The 17,549-nt window shown below is 46.0% G+C and overlaps 1 protein-coding gene across 3 annotated transcripts in view; it reads right to left on the bottom strand.

The window, feature by feature from the left end:
- Window positions 1-13,147, bottom strand: part of CCDC3 (coiled-coil domain containing 3) — a 44,338-nt gene extending 31,191 nt beyond the window's left edge. For all 3 annotated transcript variants that reach the window (XM_053978605.1, XM_053978604.1, XM_053978603.1), the window contains exons 1-2: window positions 12,460-13,147; window positions 11,305-11,479 (exon numbers count right to left, since the gene is read on the bottom strand). In XM_053978605.1, coding sequence (XP_053834580.1) covers window positions 11,305-11,479; window positions 12,460-12,878 — 594 coding nt within the window. In that variant the 5' untranslated portion in view covers window positions 12,879-13,147. The remainder of the gene's footprint in view (window positions 1-11,304; window positions 11,480-12,459) is intronic.
- Window positions 13,148-17,549: the final 4,402 nt, after the last annotated feature.

The raw sequence follows: 17,549 nt of genomic DNA, 5'->3' as shown, positions 1-17,549 counted from the left end.
TTGTAGGGCGAATGTTGCAGTGGGTGCAGCATTAGATCTTTCCACTCCCATATTGTGCTGGGCAAGGATTTCCAAATCCCTGTGCTGCTCTAGAGGAGTCAGGAATACTGACTACAGATAAAACTGCAAGGAAAAGGAAAAGGAAAAGAAAGAGAAAGAGAAAGAGAAAGAGAAAGAGAAAGAGAAAGAGAAAGAGAAAGGGAAAGGAAAAAGAAAAAGAAAAAGAAAAAGAAAAAGAAAAAGAAAAAGAAAAAGAAAAAGAAAAAGAAAAAGAAAAAGAAAAAGAAAAAGAAAAAGAAAAAGAAAAAGAAAAAGAAAAAGAAAAAGAAAAAGAAAAAGAAAAAGAAAAAGAAAAAGAAAAAGAAAAAGAAATTTCCCAGGACTTGGAAAAAGGACACTATGTCTGATAAATAATGGGAGCAAATATTAACACTTCAATAGCCACATTCCCAGCTCGATAGCTATGGGGTTGAGGCTGCCCCAGGACACTGCCAATGTGTAAGTTAATGTTTAAAGATACATGTGGGCTTAGGAGCAGATTAAAATACACAACGAGCCCTGGGCAGGCCTGAGATTTCTCCATTTCCAAACATAGGAAATGCTGTAAATACCATAGCAAATGCAATTAGCAGAGCGTGATAAACACCACTTCGTTAGCAGAGACCACAGGAGGCTTCTCCTGTTTCAGAGTTTCTGACAATGAGCAGGACCAGAGGCTGATCCTGAAGTCCAGACACAGAACAGGCAGGCAAATGCCTCAGGGATGCCTCCAGTCTGGGATTTTGTTTTTAGCCCTTCTCTGGCCTGATGCTTTGATGGAAGGGGTCTGCTCCTTCATATCCTTGACATCTGTAATGTGTTTCTTGAGCAATGACTGTCTGTAAGGACAGGATGTGTTCCAGCAGCTCCAGAGTACAACTGATTTGGAAGCACCAGGACATTTCCCATCAGTAGCTCAGCTGCTTTCAGACATGGGTTAAATATAGGAGGATTTTGTCACTGGATGTGGTTCCAAGCCATTTTTATTATGGCAGGCAAGATTTGAGCACAAAGTATTGTTTCCAGGACACATTTAGTCAATGATTTTACACCTTTGGGAAAAGAATCAAGAATCACATTTGTTCCTCTGCCCTTTGAAACCAAGACTTAAGAAAACACAGGCTCAATTAGGATTTCGAGGGACAGATCATCAAGTGTTCACTCAACTCAAACAAAACATGCCTGAGCCTAAAATGTGTAAAAGGACAAAACCCAAATAATTGACGGTAAAACAACCCTTCTGTAGAGTCTTCTTAAAAGTTTTTTCTTTTTTTCAATCCTCAGAGACTTTTCACAACACCAGCATTTATGTCCAGCATGGCACAGAGAACTTGGAAGTGATTTTTAGAAAAATTCACCTCCAGGTTGTTTTTTTGAATCCAGCTGATGGAGGTGGGCTTTAGATGCTACTTGGTACCTCCTGGAGCTGCTCAGCTATAGGGTGGGGGACATAAGCCTCCAGGACAGGAATTTCTATTCCTATCCTGAGCCATTGTCAGTACAAGCTGTTCCACTTTGACTTTCCCTCTTTTCTCTCCCCAGCCACCATCCAGTTAAGCATTTAAATAATTTTCCACAATAAAAAAGAATCTAATAAACAACATCCAGAAGAACATATTTCTGTTTGTACCCCATTTAAAGGCTCTGGAAATACAAAAAGAAAGCCAAACAAGCAATTGTGCTCTGAAATGGGTGTGCAGCAAAGACAAATGAAGGCAATAAACTCATTGCATTTTGAAGAAATGAAGAGGATATGAGACACTATCCACCTGAAGAAGGAAGCCAGACTTCATACCACCAACAAGCTCTGGTTGAATAAACAACTAAACCCCAGCTGCTCATGTGTCACCCACCTGAAGAAAACTCCCTACTCAAAGTACAGCACTACCTTTGCACTAAGGCTGGAAGTGATGGGAGGGGAAGGGCACAGGATTTTGACATTTAAGTTTACAGGCAAAAAAAAAAAAAAAAAAATTCAGACAGTTGTTTCCAATCCCAGAGAGCATGAATCTGGGAGCAAAAAGAATTGTCTCTACTGGACTGGGATACAGAGCCCAACACACCTGCCTTTCTTTTACCTCTGCAGAATGGAAATAGTTCTCCTGCTGCCCCTGCATAGTGAAGAAGATGGGTCAGTTTGAGGATAACAGTATGTAAATACCAGCTTGAATTTTAGTCCCACATCTTGTCTCAATATAAAACATTGCACCAACATTACCCCTTGCAGTTGCTACTGGTTCCTTACTGATCTAGGAAATGCAAAAATACTGCAGAAAAAATCCATTAAGTGGTTTCAGATCTCAGGAAATATTTGTTTCCTTTCTTGCTCTAAAGGTTTTTGGGCAGAAATTCAGACCTGGCTTTTTAATCATATTATTTTCCTTTTGTATTTTACAATGTCATGGAAACTTGCTTCTCCCTCAGTGTATTTTTCCCTGCTGTCATTCCTTTTACAGATGACTTGACTAACAGTTGCAGCAGCCTTGTTCCAAAAAAAGTTGACAGACTAGGGCAGCAAGAGGAGGGAGTCACTGCATCAGCTGCTGGAGGCACCTGCAATGATTTGCTCAGCAGCCAGCTGCATTTGGTCCACCAAAACCGTATGTTCCCAGTCCCTTGAAACCAGGCACTTGGGTTTGTCACTTCATATTAGCTGCTGCAAGGGGCTGAGCGGTGCCAGGGCCAGTGGCCAAGCCAAGCCTGGCACCACATGGCTGCTCTTGGCCGAGCACAACAGGGCAAGGACACTTCTCCAGGGGAATTTGGAAGGGTACTTGGCTGGCAGAGGCAAGACCAGCTTTAAAAGGCTCCGTCTGCAGCTTCCATTAGGGACTCAAACTCCTGCTGCCTCAGAGCCAGCTTGGCTTGTCATTTGTGAAAATAAACATCAAAATGCATGGGCTGGGAGAAAATATGTCCCAGATTAAAAGACCTCATCTCCCCTCAAGCCACAGTGGTGGATCTGGTTACAGGCAGTATCACAGGTGTCCTGTCTGCCAGCTGGATTTTGGTGGCCGTTGATTTTAATAAATGTTTTGCTCCATCTTTTTCTGTATCTATCTCACAGATGGGTCAGGAGAGAGAGAAATTGAAAGAAAATACTTTCCCTGGGTTCAAGGTCAACAGCAGCTATACCAAAGGACAGGTGTGCCCACAGTGCCTGTAGGAGCATCATATTCATCAAGGAGAGATCCTGGTCCAGGACTGCTGATCTACATGAATCATCCTTTCCACCTGCTGACCAACATAAAGTATCAATTTGCACACAAAAACCACCCAACTCATCTACAGACTCACAGATTTACAGAAGGGCATGGTGGCTCCCATAACTGGGTTGAACAACACATAATATGGGTACCTCCCTCATCAATTTTGGCAGATCTTGTTCCAGAAAACTTGCCTGAGACTCATTCTGTATGTGTTCCCCAGGAGTTAGCTCAAAACAAGGTCTAGGAAAATCCAAGCAGGTGAAGAGCCACGTGCAGCCAGCTCTGATGTTTGCTTCTCCCTCCCGCTCCCAACCCAATCAAAAGCACTGGAATAATCCCAGTGTGTTACTGTGAGCAGGATGCCAGGACTCATATCTGAGCACCTTTCAGTGGCTCCCAGACAAAGTTGGTACCTCCACCCTCTGAGACTCAAATGTCATGAGACAAGTATGACTTGTAAGCATAACTGAATCAAAAAAAAACTGTGATCTGCTTCTTTGGACTGCACATTCTGTTTTGCCTTGGGTTAGTAAGATGATATATCCACCCTAAGAACACTAGCCTCAACTCTTCTCCTTGGAAAACATGTCCCAGGTATCTGGGGAGCACCTTGAGTACACAAACCTCTGTCGAGGAAGGGGATTTGGCTGTGGACACAAGCTCTTTCAAACATCCATTGCCCTGCCCTACTCAATTTCACAGCCCAGATCCACACCAACCCTTTCCCTGCACCTCTCCCTTCATCTTTCACAGTGGTAGGATGTCCCTTCTCACTTTCCCACTCTGGGGAGGCTATGAGGAGGAGGGCAGGAAAGCAGAGGTATCACTCACACACAGGGAAGGAGACAGTGGACTGAAATCAACCTCCTTATGTCTTCTAGTTGCCACTTTTCCCATGACAGTGTCATCTCCAGAGGGGATGGATGAGAGGTCCACCGCTCACTACAATGCTGCAATTCCCAGCCCATCTTCACATGTGGATGTTCAGGGTGGGCTTCAACCTTCCCACTGGCCCATCCTGAGGGAGGTATCACTTCCCTCAGCCACTTCTGTGTCATCATAGAGAGAATATAACCAGCTCAATCAAAATCCCATCTCACAGTGCCTTGGCCCTTGGCTAAGAGGCTTCCAAAGGTCAGGGGCTCCCAAAAAACTCTTTACCTGGTTAAGAAAGCACTGCAGCAGGATTTGTGCCTGGCAGCACAAATCCAGCACTGCAAGTCTTTCAGCCATGTCTGGGCTGGAAAGCCCAAGGCTATGGCATCCCTGCAGACAGCCTTGGATCTGAAACAGAGGAGGGACAACAGGGTTCCTTCAGCCTCACCTTTGTGCCTCTCAACATGCAGAGCTCAGCCTACAACTATCAGCTGCCTCCGTGGCCACCAGCCAGATGGAGAACCCAAAAGGTGTCCTGGGGCTGGGGTCAGATGCCTGTTCTCCACCAAGTTCAAGTACAACAGCAGATAGCCTTGTGCCACAAAGTATGGAATGAATTAGAGCGTTTGGCAGAATTTCATTAAAGTGTGACTCTGAATAATTAAAAGTGGCCTGGAGCCATGTGGGTCTGCCTTCCCTGCCAATTCCTGGAAGGATTGCTGCTTCACCCTTCAAGGAGGCAGCAGTACATACATACACACACACACACACACACATACACACATACACATCCCTGGATGTCTTGGCATTTCCTTGCTCGATGAGCTGGAAACTGGATATTTTTAAGGATATGATGTACTTGGGTGTGCCTGAGACACAGCAAGAGAGAGAGCCGTGCTCTGGAGCAATCTGTAATGCCTGATAGGCAGCAAGTTGGTCCAGACACGTTCACCAGGAGCTGTGGCACTCTTTGGGGCTCCCCTGTTGGTACCAGGAGGGTGCTAAGTGGGCTCTCACCTCAGCACCTCCCCACCACCATGGCTGCCATGGGGGACAAGAGCTCAGATGGGTGCGGAAAAGCTCCATTTTCAATCCCAAATTCTGACTGTTCACAAATGATACCAAATCCAAAGCTCCCACATTACATCAGGTTGTCCCTCTTGCATTGTGTATGAAAAACAGCCAATCTATCCCCAACAGAAATAATGTGCCTCTAAGAAACAACTGAAAACCAGAGATATTGCCCATTTTTCTCCTGGGAAGCACTGCTCAGAACACCTTCTGGGTGTTATAAATATTATAAAGACCATATGCAATGGAAACATCCTGTGGATAAGGCTATTGTGTATTCCTTTGTGATCTTTTACTCTGTGTTTTATCAGCCTATGTGCATGTGGAAAGCTAGAAAACTGATAGGGATATGCCAGGCAGAGCTCTTAGAGTCCCTTACTACAGCCTGAGTGTGAAGATTCTAAAAAGAATCAATGTCATTTCTGTGCCAAAAGACTCCTGGGGATGTTACCCAAATGTATCAATTGTCTTGTGGTCTTTCTTTGCCCCAGACTTTGTCAGCAGTTCTCCATTTCATCTGATATTGCTTACATGTACTCAAATTAAACACAGATCATAGGGAGGGGGTTCACCCTGGGTGGGTTTCTGGGAGGAAAACAAAAGCTCTGAAAATCACTATGAAAACAACCCAGAAGTGATGGCACTTTCTATCATGCTATTAGGCTCACAGAGAAACAGCTCCTCTAACCAATGGCAGGGCAAGAAACCACATGTAAAAGAAGATTTTCAAACCTCTAGATATTGGACCTCACTTCAATTCTATTTTGGGGTCTTTTTGTACTGCCCTTGCCATGTAGAACTGTTTTTAACTGAGATTAATTTGTATTTCCCTAGTGCCTTAAGAACCAGAGAAGGGAGAATGTCTAATGCAGCTCATGCCACAAGCAAACACAAAAACTCAGTACATGGGAATTAAAGAGAAATTAAAGAGATGCTACCTGCTCTGTTTCAGACTGCTTCTTCTCCTAAAACAGCTGGCTCTGGACTACATGAGCAGCATTTTCCAGTCTTGAAATTCATCTCCCAGCACTCAGAGCAGAGAGGAAACTCTGCAAGAGCAGAAGCTCTTAACTTTAATAAGAGAAAAAAATATTACTTTTCATTTTAATTTTGTGAATAACATGGACAACACAGTTATCATCTTATTTTTCCTAGTGGCCAGGATTTGCAAGACTCACGGAGCAGAGTCACTTTTGGCATCAGCAATGTCCTTCTCAGCCACCACAGGAAGACCTCTGGCACACGCATCCAAGGCAGCTCAGGCTCTCTCTGGACATGATATTATTTAATCACTTCCAAAATCAGGGTGGTCTGAAAAATTATGGGAACTTCCTCAATTTTCCTTCTTTCTTCCCCCTCTCTGGGGGCATGTTGGGGAGATGGATCAAAACAAGTCCCCATAGCAAACATCAGGTGAACAAGCCCTTCTCTGGTAGGCAAGGAGCTCTAGTACAAGTGGCTATTTCTCTGTGGCTTGTGCCCTCGTGGTGCTGTGAAGTGTCACTGATTGAGACCCTCTACCATTCACCTGGTTGAGAGCATCAGGGAAGAGACAGGCTGGGACCAGCAGATGTACTGCCCACAGATGGGCTCAGGGATTCACCCAACCCAGTGGCTCCCAGTCTATGCACACAGGAGTTGCTAAAATACAGATAATTCTGAAATTATTTCTTCTACTTCCATAGAGGAAGAATATAATTTAATTTGATTTTTGCTTTGCACAGTAATGGCAAGGCCATTTATGCAATTACATTGCTTCTCTTATCTAGTTCCCTTTTCAGGTGCTCCAAAGTCTTCCAGGTGTCCCAGTCAGGTCATTAGTCTGTTACAGCAGTCATGGTGCCACCAGAGAAGAAGATCCAAACCCAAAGATGCTAAACAGATATTTGTAGACTGCCAGGCTAACCCACTAATTACCTTGCTTTTTATTTGGGACAGTGACTACTCCCATAAAAGCTCTATTATTAGAGCTAATACCTCCAGATAAAGCTCTGGAGGTCTCTCAGAAGGCAAGTCTATTCATCTAAATCAATTGAGGTATCATTGTGGTTATGGCTCTGCTGCTTGAGTCAACACAGGGAGAGAGGCTTAATAAAAGGTATAGTCTCCCCCTGCAATCTCTGAGCTTAATTGAAGTTATTGGACTCCTTAATTTCCATGGACTTTATCTCAGTGCTCTCAGTGTTGCTCACAATTGGGCTGACACCTTGACATCAGCCCCTTGTTGTGATGCATGTGGGGCCATTTTGCAGCTCTCCTGCACACATAAAGGGCGAGGCCAAAAAAACACATTTCCTTACCAACCTGTTGACAAAACCAGTTCAAGCCCCTCTGAACAATAACTACAAGTGCTGCTAGAGATTTCTATTGTCCTTATCACACCAGACCTCAAGTCACTTCTCCTGTAATCCCTTGTGTGCAGACAAAGCAACAAGGTCCTCTTTATGAGATCACACAACCCTGCAGAAGGCCAGAAGGAGAAATAACAGCTCGTAGATTTGCACTAAAATGGTGAAACTCTGCATAGGGGCTAGATTTCAATCCCAATGTACTGCATCATCCCTTGGTTTTAGAAACAACCTTGTGGAAATCACTGCAACAACAAGCTGGAGTAAAGCAAGAGATCCGCAGCATCACCAAGGGTCTGAGACAAAAAGGGACTGAGACAAAAAGTCAAGATGTAGCCACATTAATATTTGCCTCTGCAAATGTGGAGGCCAAAATGTAAGTGCCTAAAGAAACAATGGCAGGAGCTATCACTGCACTCTGAAATGGCCAGAACAAGCACCTAGTGAATTTATGAGATTGTAGGGTTATTGGAAAACTACGGACAGCAGTATTTGGCTCTTAGCCCAGACTGCAAGAGGCTTAAAAATGCAGCTGAAATTAGCTTTCAGCAAAAGCAGCAGGCCCAGGATGAGGAAAGTATTCTACTCAATGACATGTGCCTTGAGTCTGACCTCTTTTCATCACATGCCATGGGCCTTTCCAAAAATTAAATTAAATCATTTTACCATGATGGAAAAGGCAGGTAACACATCCCAATGCATCAAGAAGTTCCTGCACATCTCTTTGCTCTCTTTTGCATTATCAGACACATTTGCTGGAAGGAGGAGAAGGAGCTGTCAGTGTTTTCCTAGTTTCACCCCTCAGGCAGCCCAGACAAGGCTGCCTGCATGCAAGGAGCACTGCAGACAGAAGAGGCCAAGCAGGAGGACAACATGTCAGTGGTCACTTTTGGGTCACCTGCTCCATGGCCAGCTCAAGCACACCCTGCAGAAGGGACCTCTTGGAGCAGTATTACATGAGGCAAAGACACTCATCCATCATGGCATTTTCTCACATTCTGACTGAGCATCCCAAAGCTGCAAACACAAATTATCCATTGCAACTGCACGTGCTTCTAGCACCAAAGTCTCTCTTAAAGTGTCCACCCCAGAAATATATCAAGACCAGGATTCCAAAAGACTTTCAGAGTATGGGATTTGTCTGTAAGCAGAAAATTTCATCATTCCTTTATTCCAAACTTCTTCTGGCCCGCTGCTTTTCAAGTTGTCCCTGCATACAGCTATTCCAACACCTGGAGGCAGGACCTTACCTATAAACTCCTGGGATGAGACTTTCATTCCAGCTGCCTTCTGCTCGGAATGTCTCAACATTTCCACTTCTTCTCTCTGACTACACAAAACATCCATGATGTATTTTAAGTAACTACTTATGTCAGTACACAGCAGTTAGTGAGACCCCTGACTCCTCACTACAATATAAGCCTCATCAAACAATCCTTCTCTCTCTGTCCAAGCTCTTCCCAACTTGACGTCATCACAGAACCCATCTTTGGATGTACTCAGGCTCGCAAAGAGGTTCTTTTTCAAAAACTTCAGGAATAATGCTCTGAGTTATGTTCACTGTCTGTGCCATGAAGCTGGCACACACCACATATTTCAGCTCAGGAGCCAGCATGGGGCAGCTCGGCCGAGCAAATTTGGAAACGGAAATTGTTCACACTGTGGCAGGATGTGAGCAGACACAGTGACAATTGAGAAAACCACCACTATATGTAAAAAGACAGAGAGAGGAGGGAAACGTAAAGAGACCTGTACCTGGGAAGAGCTGAGGAACAAATTCCTAATATTGCAGCAGCCAGAAATGTCATCCCTTTCCCAGGCTGGGGCACGCAGGCGCCGGGAGCCGGCGCTCGGCTGGGCAAACACAGATGCAGGAGCTGAATGAGAGCACAGTCAGCCCCATCTATTTTTAACTGGTGCAGAGGAAGCTTTTACTTTTCATTATGAAGGCAAGACAAAGTGTCCATCAGTTGTGCTGAATTTGTTCACTGGACGGGTGGGGGTTGGAGCATGTAAAGCCCCCGGCCCCTGTCTGAGGGACCAGCAGCTCTAATCCCCCCCAGTCTGCTCACAGCTGCACGGGTCAAAGAGTGCAACAGCTGAAATGCACTTTTGATACATATGCTGAGGGTTGCCCCAACTTACCCTGGGGGTTTCTGCCTGGTGATTTCCATTAAGGCTGACTGGTGAGATTCACTGCTGGCATAAATGAGCACCAGCCCATCAAGATCCCCTACATTTAGCTCAGCATGACGAAATAAACAGTGCAGAGGCATCACAAGCAGACACTGGAAGTTGGATCTGGTGACCTCCCAATGCCACTTTGATCCCCTGGACAAAAATCTGTGGATTTGGCAGCAGCAGCACCTTTACTTGCCAAGTATGTTGCTTGTGGCAATGGGGAGGAGGGGAGTGGAGGGAGGAGGCAGGGCTAGGACCCGGGCTCTCCACCTCCCCCTTCTTGCCCAGACAGGGCTACAGCTCTGCAATTTAATTATGGGATAATTAATTTCCTCTTAAATATCAATTTCTGCTGCTATCTCCATACATATATTTGAACACACTCCCTCCCCAAAATATCAGCAGCAAGAAAACACTTGCTCATGGGGCATCCCAAGGAGAGGAGCTGTGTCACTGGCCAGGTGGCCACATAGCAGCTCAAACTTTGTGTGCTGGCATTTGGCCAGGTTGTGAAAGGAAAAGGCTCAGCCAGCTACTGAATTCCCTGCATCCATCTCCCAAGCAAGCCACTCAAACATCTGCTGTCATACATAAACATCATGCCTTGGGTTAATCCACAGAAGACACAAGCAATGACACCTGTCCTGTCCATCCTGACCTAGAGAGGTGCTTAAAATGTTCTCAGCTACCAGGGGAAACCACCAGCCTCAAAAAACAAAGTTTGGCACTAAACCAGCTCTCCAAGTTCCACTTTTTCAAAAGTGTATGCACATCCAGAACATGCACACACATGACAACATGTTGCTCCTCTCTGCCAAATAAGCATTTGTTAAAATCCTGCATTTATTACAGAAACTACAATCCCATAAAGGGGCTCAGAAGCCACCAACAGTGGGCATCTTTGGATGTTATTAAGGGAGGGTTGCCTAGAGGGTGAACTGCTTTCTGTGGCCTTCCTTGAAAGGAGAAAGAGACACTTCATCTGTCTTGTTCAGAAGTAAGAGCTGGCGTCACTCAGAGGAACCCTGCCCTCATCATTCACATGAAATGTGCCTTTAAGAGTCTTTTTTTCCCCAGCTGCTACAAAGGCAGCTCAGGGTGATTATTTCAGTAGATGTTTATGCTGTTATGTGGAGTCAGGCAAGAATAATCCCTTATAGTCTGTCATGGTCCAGGCACTGCTCTCACTACATGAGATGAACACAGAAGTTCATAAGCAAAGATTTGTTCCTGAGCATTTCAGCTGAAATTAAAAAAAAAAGAGGTCTAGAGATAGCAAACCCAGAAATTATCTAGGTGGGGGAGGACAAGATCACAAGTAATAAAATTTTTAACCTATTGCTCATGAACAAGGTGCTACCAAGCTTTGCTCAGGTCGATGGGAAGCTGAAGAGGTTAACACAGAGGTCAGCTTTGAAAACAGTTTAATATTTCCTCACCAGTGTGTTACTTCGCTAGTGATACTACCCAAAGAACAGGAAAATCTCCTGCTCTTTATTCATATACATATGCTCACAAAGGACATGGGAATGCCTGTGCCCACTTTGAAAACAAGCATGGAAAGCAAAAGAATCCCTTACCCGGTTGTCCTCTTGAATCTCCCAGTCACTGGAGAAGCTCAACATGTGCTGTGCCTGTGAGCAGTTTGAAAACTGGAAAAGGCTGGCAAACATTCTTCTGTTCTCCTGGGTGTCGGGGAAAATCGCCTCCTGGAAGTTGACTCCATGTGGCAGGAGGATGTAGTTCTCATCCATTCTGGAACACAGATTGCAGGGGCAGCCCACTGTGAGAATGAACAGCACTCTCTCTCCTGCAGAAGTCACCTGTCATCCTCCAGCCTGGCTCAACAAAAAGTCACACAGACTTTTAGCCAGCAAGTGGCTCTCAGCTCTCCCGGCACCAAAATGACAATTTCTACCACAAGGACTGGATCAGGCAGCAGCAGTAAGGACCAAACAGGCTCCTTCCACCCTGCAGATACCTGTGAAACCCCATGAAGGACGCAAATCTGTATTTTGGTGCCATAGTTTCTACTGAATTTGCATCACTTTGCCCTTGAGCCCAGAGTTTAAGTACTCCTTCAAGCAGTCAATAAACAACTTGTGTCAATAAAATGTGTTTAAAGATGTTGCTGCAGACTAAGCCCTAGACAGCATCAAAATGACTTTTGTCGCGCATCCAGTCTAAGAATATACCAAGTATTTCAAAACAAGCCACTGAATAGTATTTCGCAAATGCTCTCGAATTGAAAGGTCACGGAGATGGCTCTGTTCCCACATTGTGGTTTATTTTCTTATTCTTTCGATGAGCCCAAAGTCACGGTCTGGATGGGACTCGGGAGAGTCGATGGAAAGCTATCGGGTGAGTATTTGGGGATGGGTTTTAAACTCCCATGCCAAACTTCGGCAAACAGGCGCTGGCCTCTCTCCAGCTCTGTGACCGTCCCGCCGTAAAAACAAAAGCAGCAGCACCCACGAGCTACTCAACAGCAGCTCCCTGTGCATGTGCTGACCGATAGTGCTGGAATACTATGGGAGTTTGGTGTTCCCGGCTTTTCTTTCCCTGTGAAACTGTGGGTGGAAGCGCAAAGGAGAAGGCGCTGCGCGGAGAGCGGCAGCGGCACGGAGCGAACCCTCCGGGCAGGGGCGGGCGCGCATCCCCCGCCCGCGGAGATGCCCCGGAGCTGGGATGCGACATCCCAACCCTTCCTCGGACCCCCCTACCCCGGGACTCACCGAAGGAAGAAGAAATAAGCGTAGCCCTGCATGACGGTGTGCGAGTGGCATGAGAAGTAGCCGAGGCCGGTGAGGTTGAGGCGGGAGCCGGCGGGCACCTCCAGCATGCTGCCCCACGCCTGGTCGCACAGCAGCTCGATCTCGGCCGAGTAAAAGAGGTCCCCCGCTCCCTGCTGGGGACTGCCGGGGGGGCCCCTCTGCCAGGGCAGGTAGTTGTAGGCGCCGTAGGGGTCGGGGTGCAGGGCCAGCACCCGCGCGTACACGATGATCGCGGCCAGCTCGGCCCGGCAGCCCTCGCTGAGCGGCCGCCACTCCGCCGGCAGCTGGCAGCCCCCGCCGCCGCCCGCCCGGCCCCCCAGCAGCAGCACCAGCCCCAGCACCAGCACCGGCACCGGCAGCGGCAGCAGCAGCGGCGGCATCGCGGGCGGCTCCGGGCCGGGCGGGCAGGGGAGCGCCGGGGGTCAGGGGGGCTGGAGCGGGGGACAGACGGCCCGGAGGCTGCGGGGGACCGGGGCTGGGCGAGAGCGCGGGGAGGCAGCGAAGCGGAGATGCGAAGGGGTGGGGGTGCAAAGGGCGGGAGAGGGGAGTGGAGGGTGCCAGGGGCGGATGCACAGAGGGCTCAGAGCCGTGCAGGCAGGAGTGAGAAGGGGCGAAGATGCAGAGGGTCGAGGGGCCGGAGGTGCGAGGAGCAGAGATGCAAAGGGGAGGGATGGGGAAAGGCAGAGATGCGAAGGGGCAGAGAGGCAAAGGGGTGGGCTGTAAGTGAGAGAGGTGCAAAGGGGGAGGTGAAAAGGGAGGGATACAAAGGGGAGGGATGCAAAGGCAGGGTTGCAAAGAGGAGGAATGCAAAGGGAAGAGGTGGACAGGACGGAGACTGCAAAAAGGGAAGACGTAGAAGAGCAGAGATGGGAAAGGCAGACGTACTCCGGGCTGAGTGCAGCTGCTGCCAGACTCCCTGGACCCGGGGTGAGCACTTGGTGGCACCCAGGGCTTTGAAAGGTGAAGGTGTGGCTCGTAGGGTTTTGGAAGTGCAAGGGTCTCAGTGGAGCAGGGGGAAGTGCACAGCTCCTCTAGGAAAGAAAATCCTGGGAAACTTAAGATGCGTTTGTGTAGAAACTTGTAACTTTAGCCATCCACTTCTCCCACTTCAAATGAGGCTGGAGTAAAACTTGCAAGTGTAGGAGACTAGCTCTTCCTAGCAGCCTGCAATCAGTTTCCAAAATACATCTGGTGAGCAAGGTAAAAGCCAGGTCTCAATATATTTTGACTTCCCACTGCTTCATCCTAGAACAGCTGATGTAGCTTTTTGGCAGATAGCTCAAACACTGACCCTCTCCCCACATACAAACTGCTGTGGAGCTACTCCCAAAGATCCCTGGGGGCCTTGCACCACTCACAGCCTCCAACAGCCTCTTTCTATTTCAGTATTCTCCTTTACCCACATCTGATCTCACTTGGAATACTAGTCAGGAATGGGCATGGGACACTTAAAATCTTCTGGAGGTTTTTTTTTTTTTTTTTGGTATGAATATCATGGAGACACAGTCACAGCTAAATCTCTCCCTGGCTGTAAAGGTTACTCAAAGTCTGACAGCATGTCTTGGCTGGTTCCTTTAATCTCACCCTCCATCTGTCTCCATCTGCTTCTCCAGTCCTCTACAAGGACTTGGAGCTCTTGGAAGCAGAAGGTGCCTCTTTGTTCCACGTTCATGCTGCACCTGGTATAGGGGGGGTCCTTGTGCAGGACTGCGGTTCGAAATAATGTGCAAAATAATGAATCACCAGTTGAATACTGCTGAGTCTGCTTCATAACGGTGAGACAAAACAGCTTCAGTGACAAGAGTCTTCCTCTGGAATAGTTTCATCAGTTTCATCTGTGTGCTGAAGAGTTTAACAAAGTAGTATTCAGATTTCATGATGGCAAGATGCTACAATATATTTCACCATAGCTTTATGCATGGACAGCAAAGCTGGTTCTTGCTGAAAGATAAACAGATTTTGATTTTTTTTCCCTAAAAAAATTCAGAATGACAGAGTTTTTCTATTTTTTCCCCTGTTTCTCAAAGATCAACAAATTGCTTCAAACTTTCAGGAAAAAAAAAATTTTAAGACAATTTTGAATTTTTTTTTAAGAAAATACCCTCAAGAAATCCCAAAAGACCAACCAGCTCAGTATTTCTTTAATGTTAACCATTAGGAAAAACTGCTTTTTTGCTTTAGAACCTGAAGGGACAAAACTGTGGTAGAGAAGGCTTCAGAGCCTCTTTCAGTAGGTTTTAGATAAATAAATAAAAAAATAAAGAGTAAAACAAAGAATTGAGGCTGATGTTGACTTCAGATAAATCTGAGGCAGGTTTGGAGGCATTTTGTGCAATCCAGTGTAAATGGAGGCTTTGACATGAACCGCAGGTTTCTATGAGAAATAGTATCTCGAGATATTGACAAAGAATAAAGAAAGAAGTGCTGCAAGTGGTGGGAGAGATGTTCAGTCCATCCAGGGTGGTCTCTCCATGTCTGTCCATGTCTTTCCCAGTGGTGCAACTGGTGCCGGAGCCTGGCAGCTTCACCCACATGAATCTTGGGGTCAGTGTGGGCAGCAACATGTGAGTGTTTTATTACTTCAGTGCCACTTCTCTGGAGGCAGAGCCCCAAGAAGCTGAAGAGATGTTTGTAACCACAGGTTGGTTGGTTTTGTCCTGGGAACCAAATTCTCATCTTGTGTGAAATGCAGTTGCTATTTCCTCTGTGTATACATAAAAGATTGATATCTTCTGGGTAGAAAAGCCTCAAATTTAACCTTCATCTCTGCTTACTGCATGTTGCAAGTAAATAATGGTCAACTGTCCTCAAATCACTTTGGACATATCTGATCTAAACTGTGATCTGTTCTGCTGTTCCTCACATTTCATTTAGCCACCACAAAATACAACATAATTTAGCTGGGAGGGAGGACAGGCATCTCACAAACAAAATATGGAAGACTTTCCTTAATGCTGCTATTAATAGCCTAAACTGCTTATATTTGATCAGGGTGTTTGAATCAGTTAGCCAGCTCAGAAAACACAACAGCATTTGCTGGCATGCTCTGGTGCTGGCTGATGCTCTCCAAATTGCTTTTTGGGGGTGATTATCAGAGTGTGGATGCAAATAACTCATGTTCTGTGGGATTTCTCTGTCATTCTGCAGAGTGGTCATGTCAGCATTTTGAGGATACAGCAGGCATCCATGGAGTTGATTTTAAAGCTGAATGAGCTGATGGGGGGTCTTAGCCATAACCCTGAAGCAGACACAGTAGGTGTGCAAATCTACACATAAAAATATCTCTTATTTGGAAGTGCCTGGTTTCCTTGGCCTCTTCCATTCATGTTTGCTGGTGCTGTGGCCACTGTCACTGTAAGGACTTGGGGTGGCTCATTTTCTCCCATGCCCTCTGTGACAAGTCCCCAGCTGAGACCTCTCCCTGTCAGGGGTCTCTCTGGAGATTTATCAGTGTGTAACCTTTCCTTCCCAGACCAATAAGCTGATCCCTTTGCTGTTTCAGTTAATTAGCAACTCAGATGGGTATTTTGGTAAAGAGTTCAAACCACCTACATTCAGTGATTAATGTGATTTTGTTCTTAACTCTCTGTCCACAGAAGCACCATCAATTTACTTCTCTCTTCCTTCATTTCTGAGGTAGTGAAAAGTAACAGGAGCATCTGAATCCGTTCCAGGAGTCCTTTCTCTTCCAGCTCTAGATAACGAGGAATTAGTGACATGAAGTAAGGATTTAAAGCCCTCCCTGGAGACTGCATCCTTCAGATCTGTGTTTGCTGTTTCTCTGCAGGGATCCACTGGCTGATCTGAGATGTTCTTCAGTGCAGTGTGAATGCTTTTGTACTGTGAACTCAGCGTGGGTCTGACAAGTGCTGTAGCCAAAACCAGCTAATCAGAGGAGCACCAATAGAGCCAATTACTGCTCAGGCTGCACTTTCAGCCACTCATGCATGTGCCACAGTTATTCATTCACTTCCTCTGCTGAGATAGTCTTGTAGACTTTGAGACAGGCTCATGATTTTCCCAGGCAGGAACTCTTCTTTTTTTTCCACATATTTTTACAGATATTTAAATAAAAGGTTTCTCACCCTGGGCTATGTAATTTTCTTTGCTTTTTCAGTGGCAATGCAAGTGATTAAAATATTTTAATGAAACATTGCTCTGCTCTCTCTTTGCGTCCAAAGAATTGACTGAGTTGAGCATTAGTCCAGGTATCCAACAGGAGAGCACAGTGCTTAGTCTGGCTGCCTTTCTGATGGGTGTAGGTGATCTGAAACCTCAGCCCAGCTGGCTTTTATTTATATATCTGCAGTGATTCCTTTATAGTCCAGGGTACAAAATATCAAACCCAGAATTTTTTTCTCCCCCGTGCACCGCTCTTTAAACTGGGTGACCTACAAAGATGAGTATTTGGCTGTGTTAGTGTCCCCACGGGAAGAGATGTTTTTGTTAGCTTCTTCTATCTATGCATCTCTAATTTGAGTCATTCTTCTCATAGTTTGACATTTGGTCCGTTGTATTTAACTATTTTTCTACCAGTAGTGGGCTGGCTGATTCCTATTTAAAAAAAAAAATCACATTCCCTGGCCATAGTTGTTCATGTTTTTTCTTTTGAAGAGTAATCACGACCATGAAGAAACTGGACCTGTCTTTTGGGATCAGCTGGGAATACATTGTTGTCTCAAAGCATTTGGAAAGATTTCTTTTATGCACAGCAGTAAAAAGACTTTCTGTAATATCAATTGGAATTCAAATAGGAAAGTGAGTAGAAGGATCAGGTAGTTGGTATAGATGGAGATATTTGGCAACACCTTCACTGTATCTTTCTGCCCTTTCTTGTCCTCTTTGGCCTTTACACTTTCCACTTTCTGTCTTCACAGAATCATAGAATGGGTTGGGTTGGAAGGGACCTTAAAGATTCCCAAGTTCCAACCCCCCTGTCATGGGCAGGGATACCTTACACTAGACCAGGTTGTTTAAAGTCCCATCCAACCTGATGCTGAACACTCCCAGGCATGGGGCATCCACAACTTCTCTGGGCAACCTGTTCCAGT

The sequence above is a fragment of the Vidua macroura genome, chromosome 5, assembly GCF_024509145.1.
Source record: "Vidua macroura isolate BioBank_ID:100142 chromosome 5, ASM2450914v1, whole genome shotgun sequence".
Lineage (NCBI taxonomy): Eukaryota > Metazoa > Chordata > Aves > Passeriformes > Viduidae > Vidua > Vidua macroura.
The sequence above is the reverse complement of the archived record's forward strand: the minus strand, read 5'-3'. Positions and strand labels throughout refer to the sequence as shown.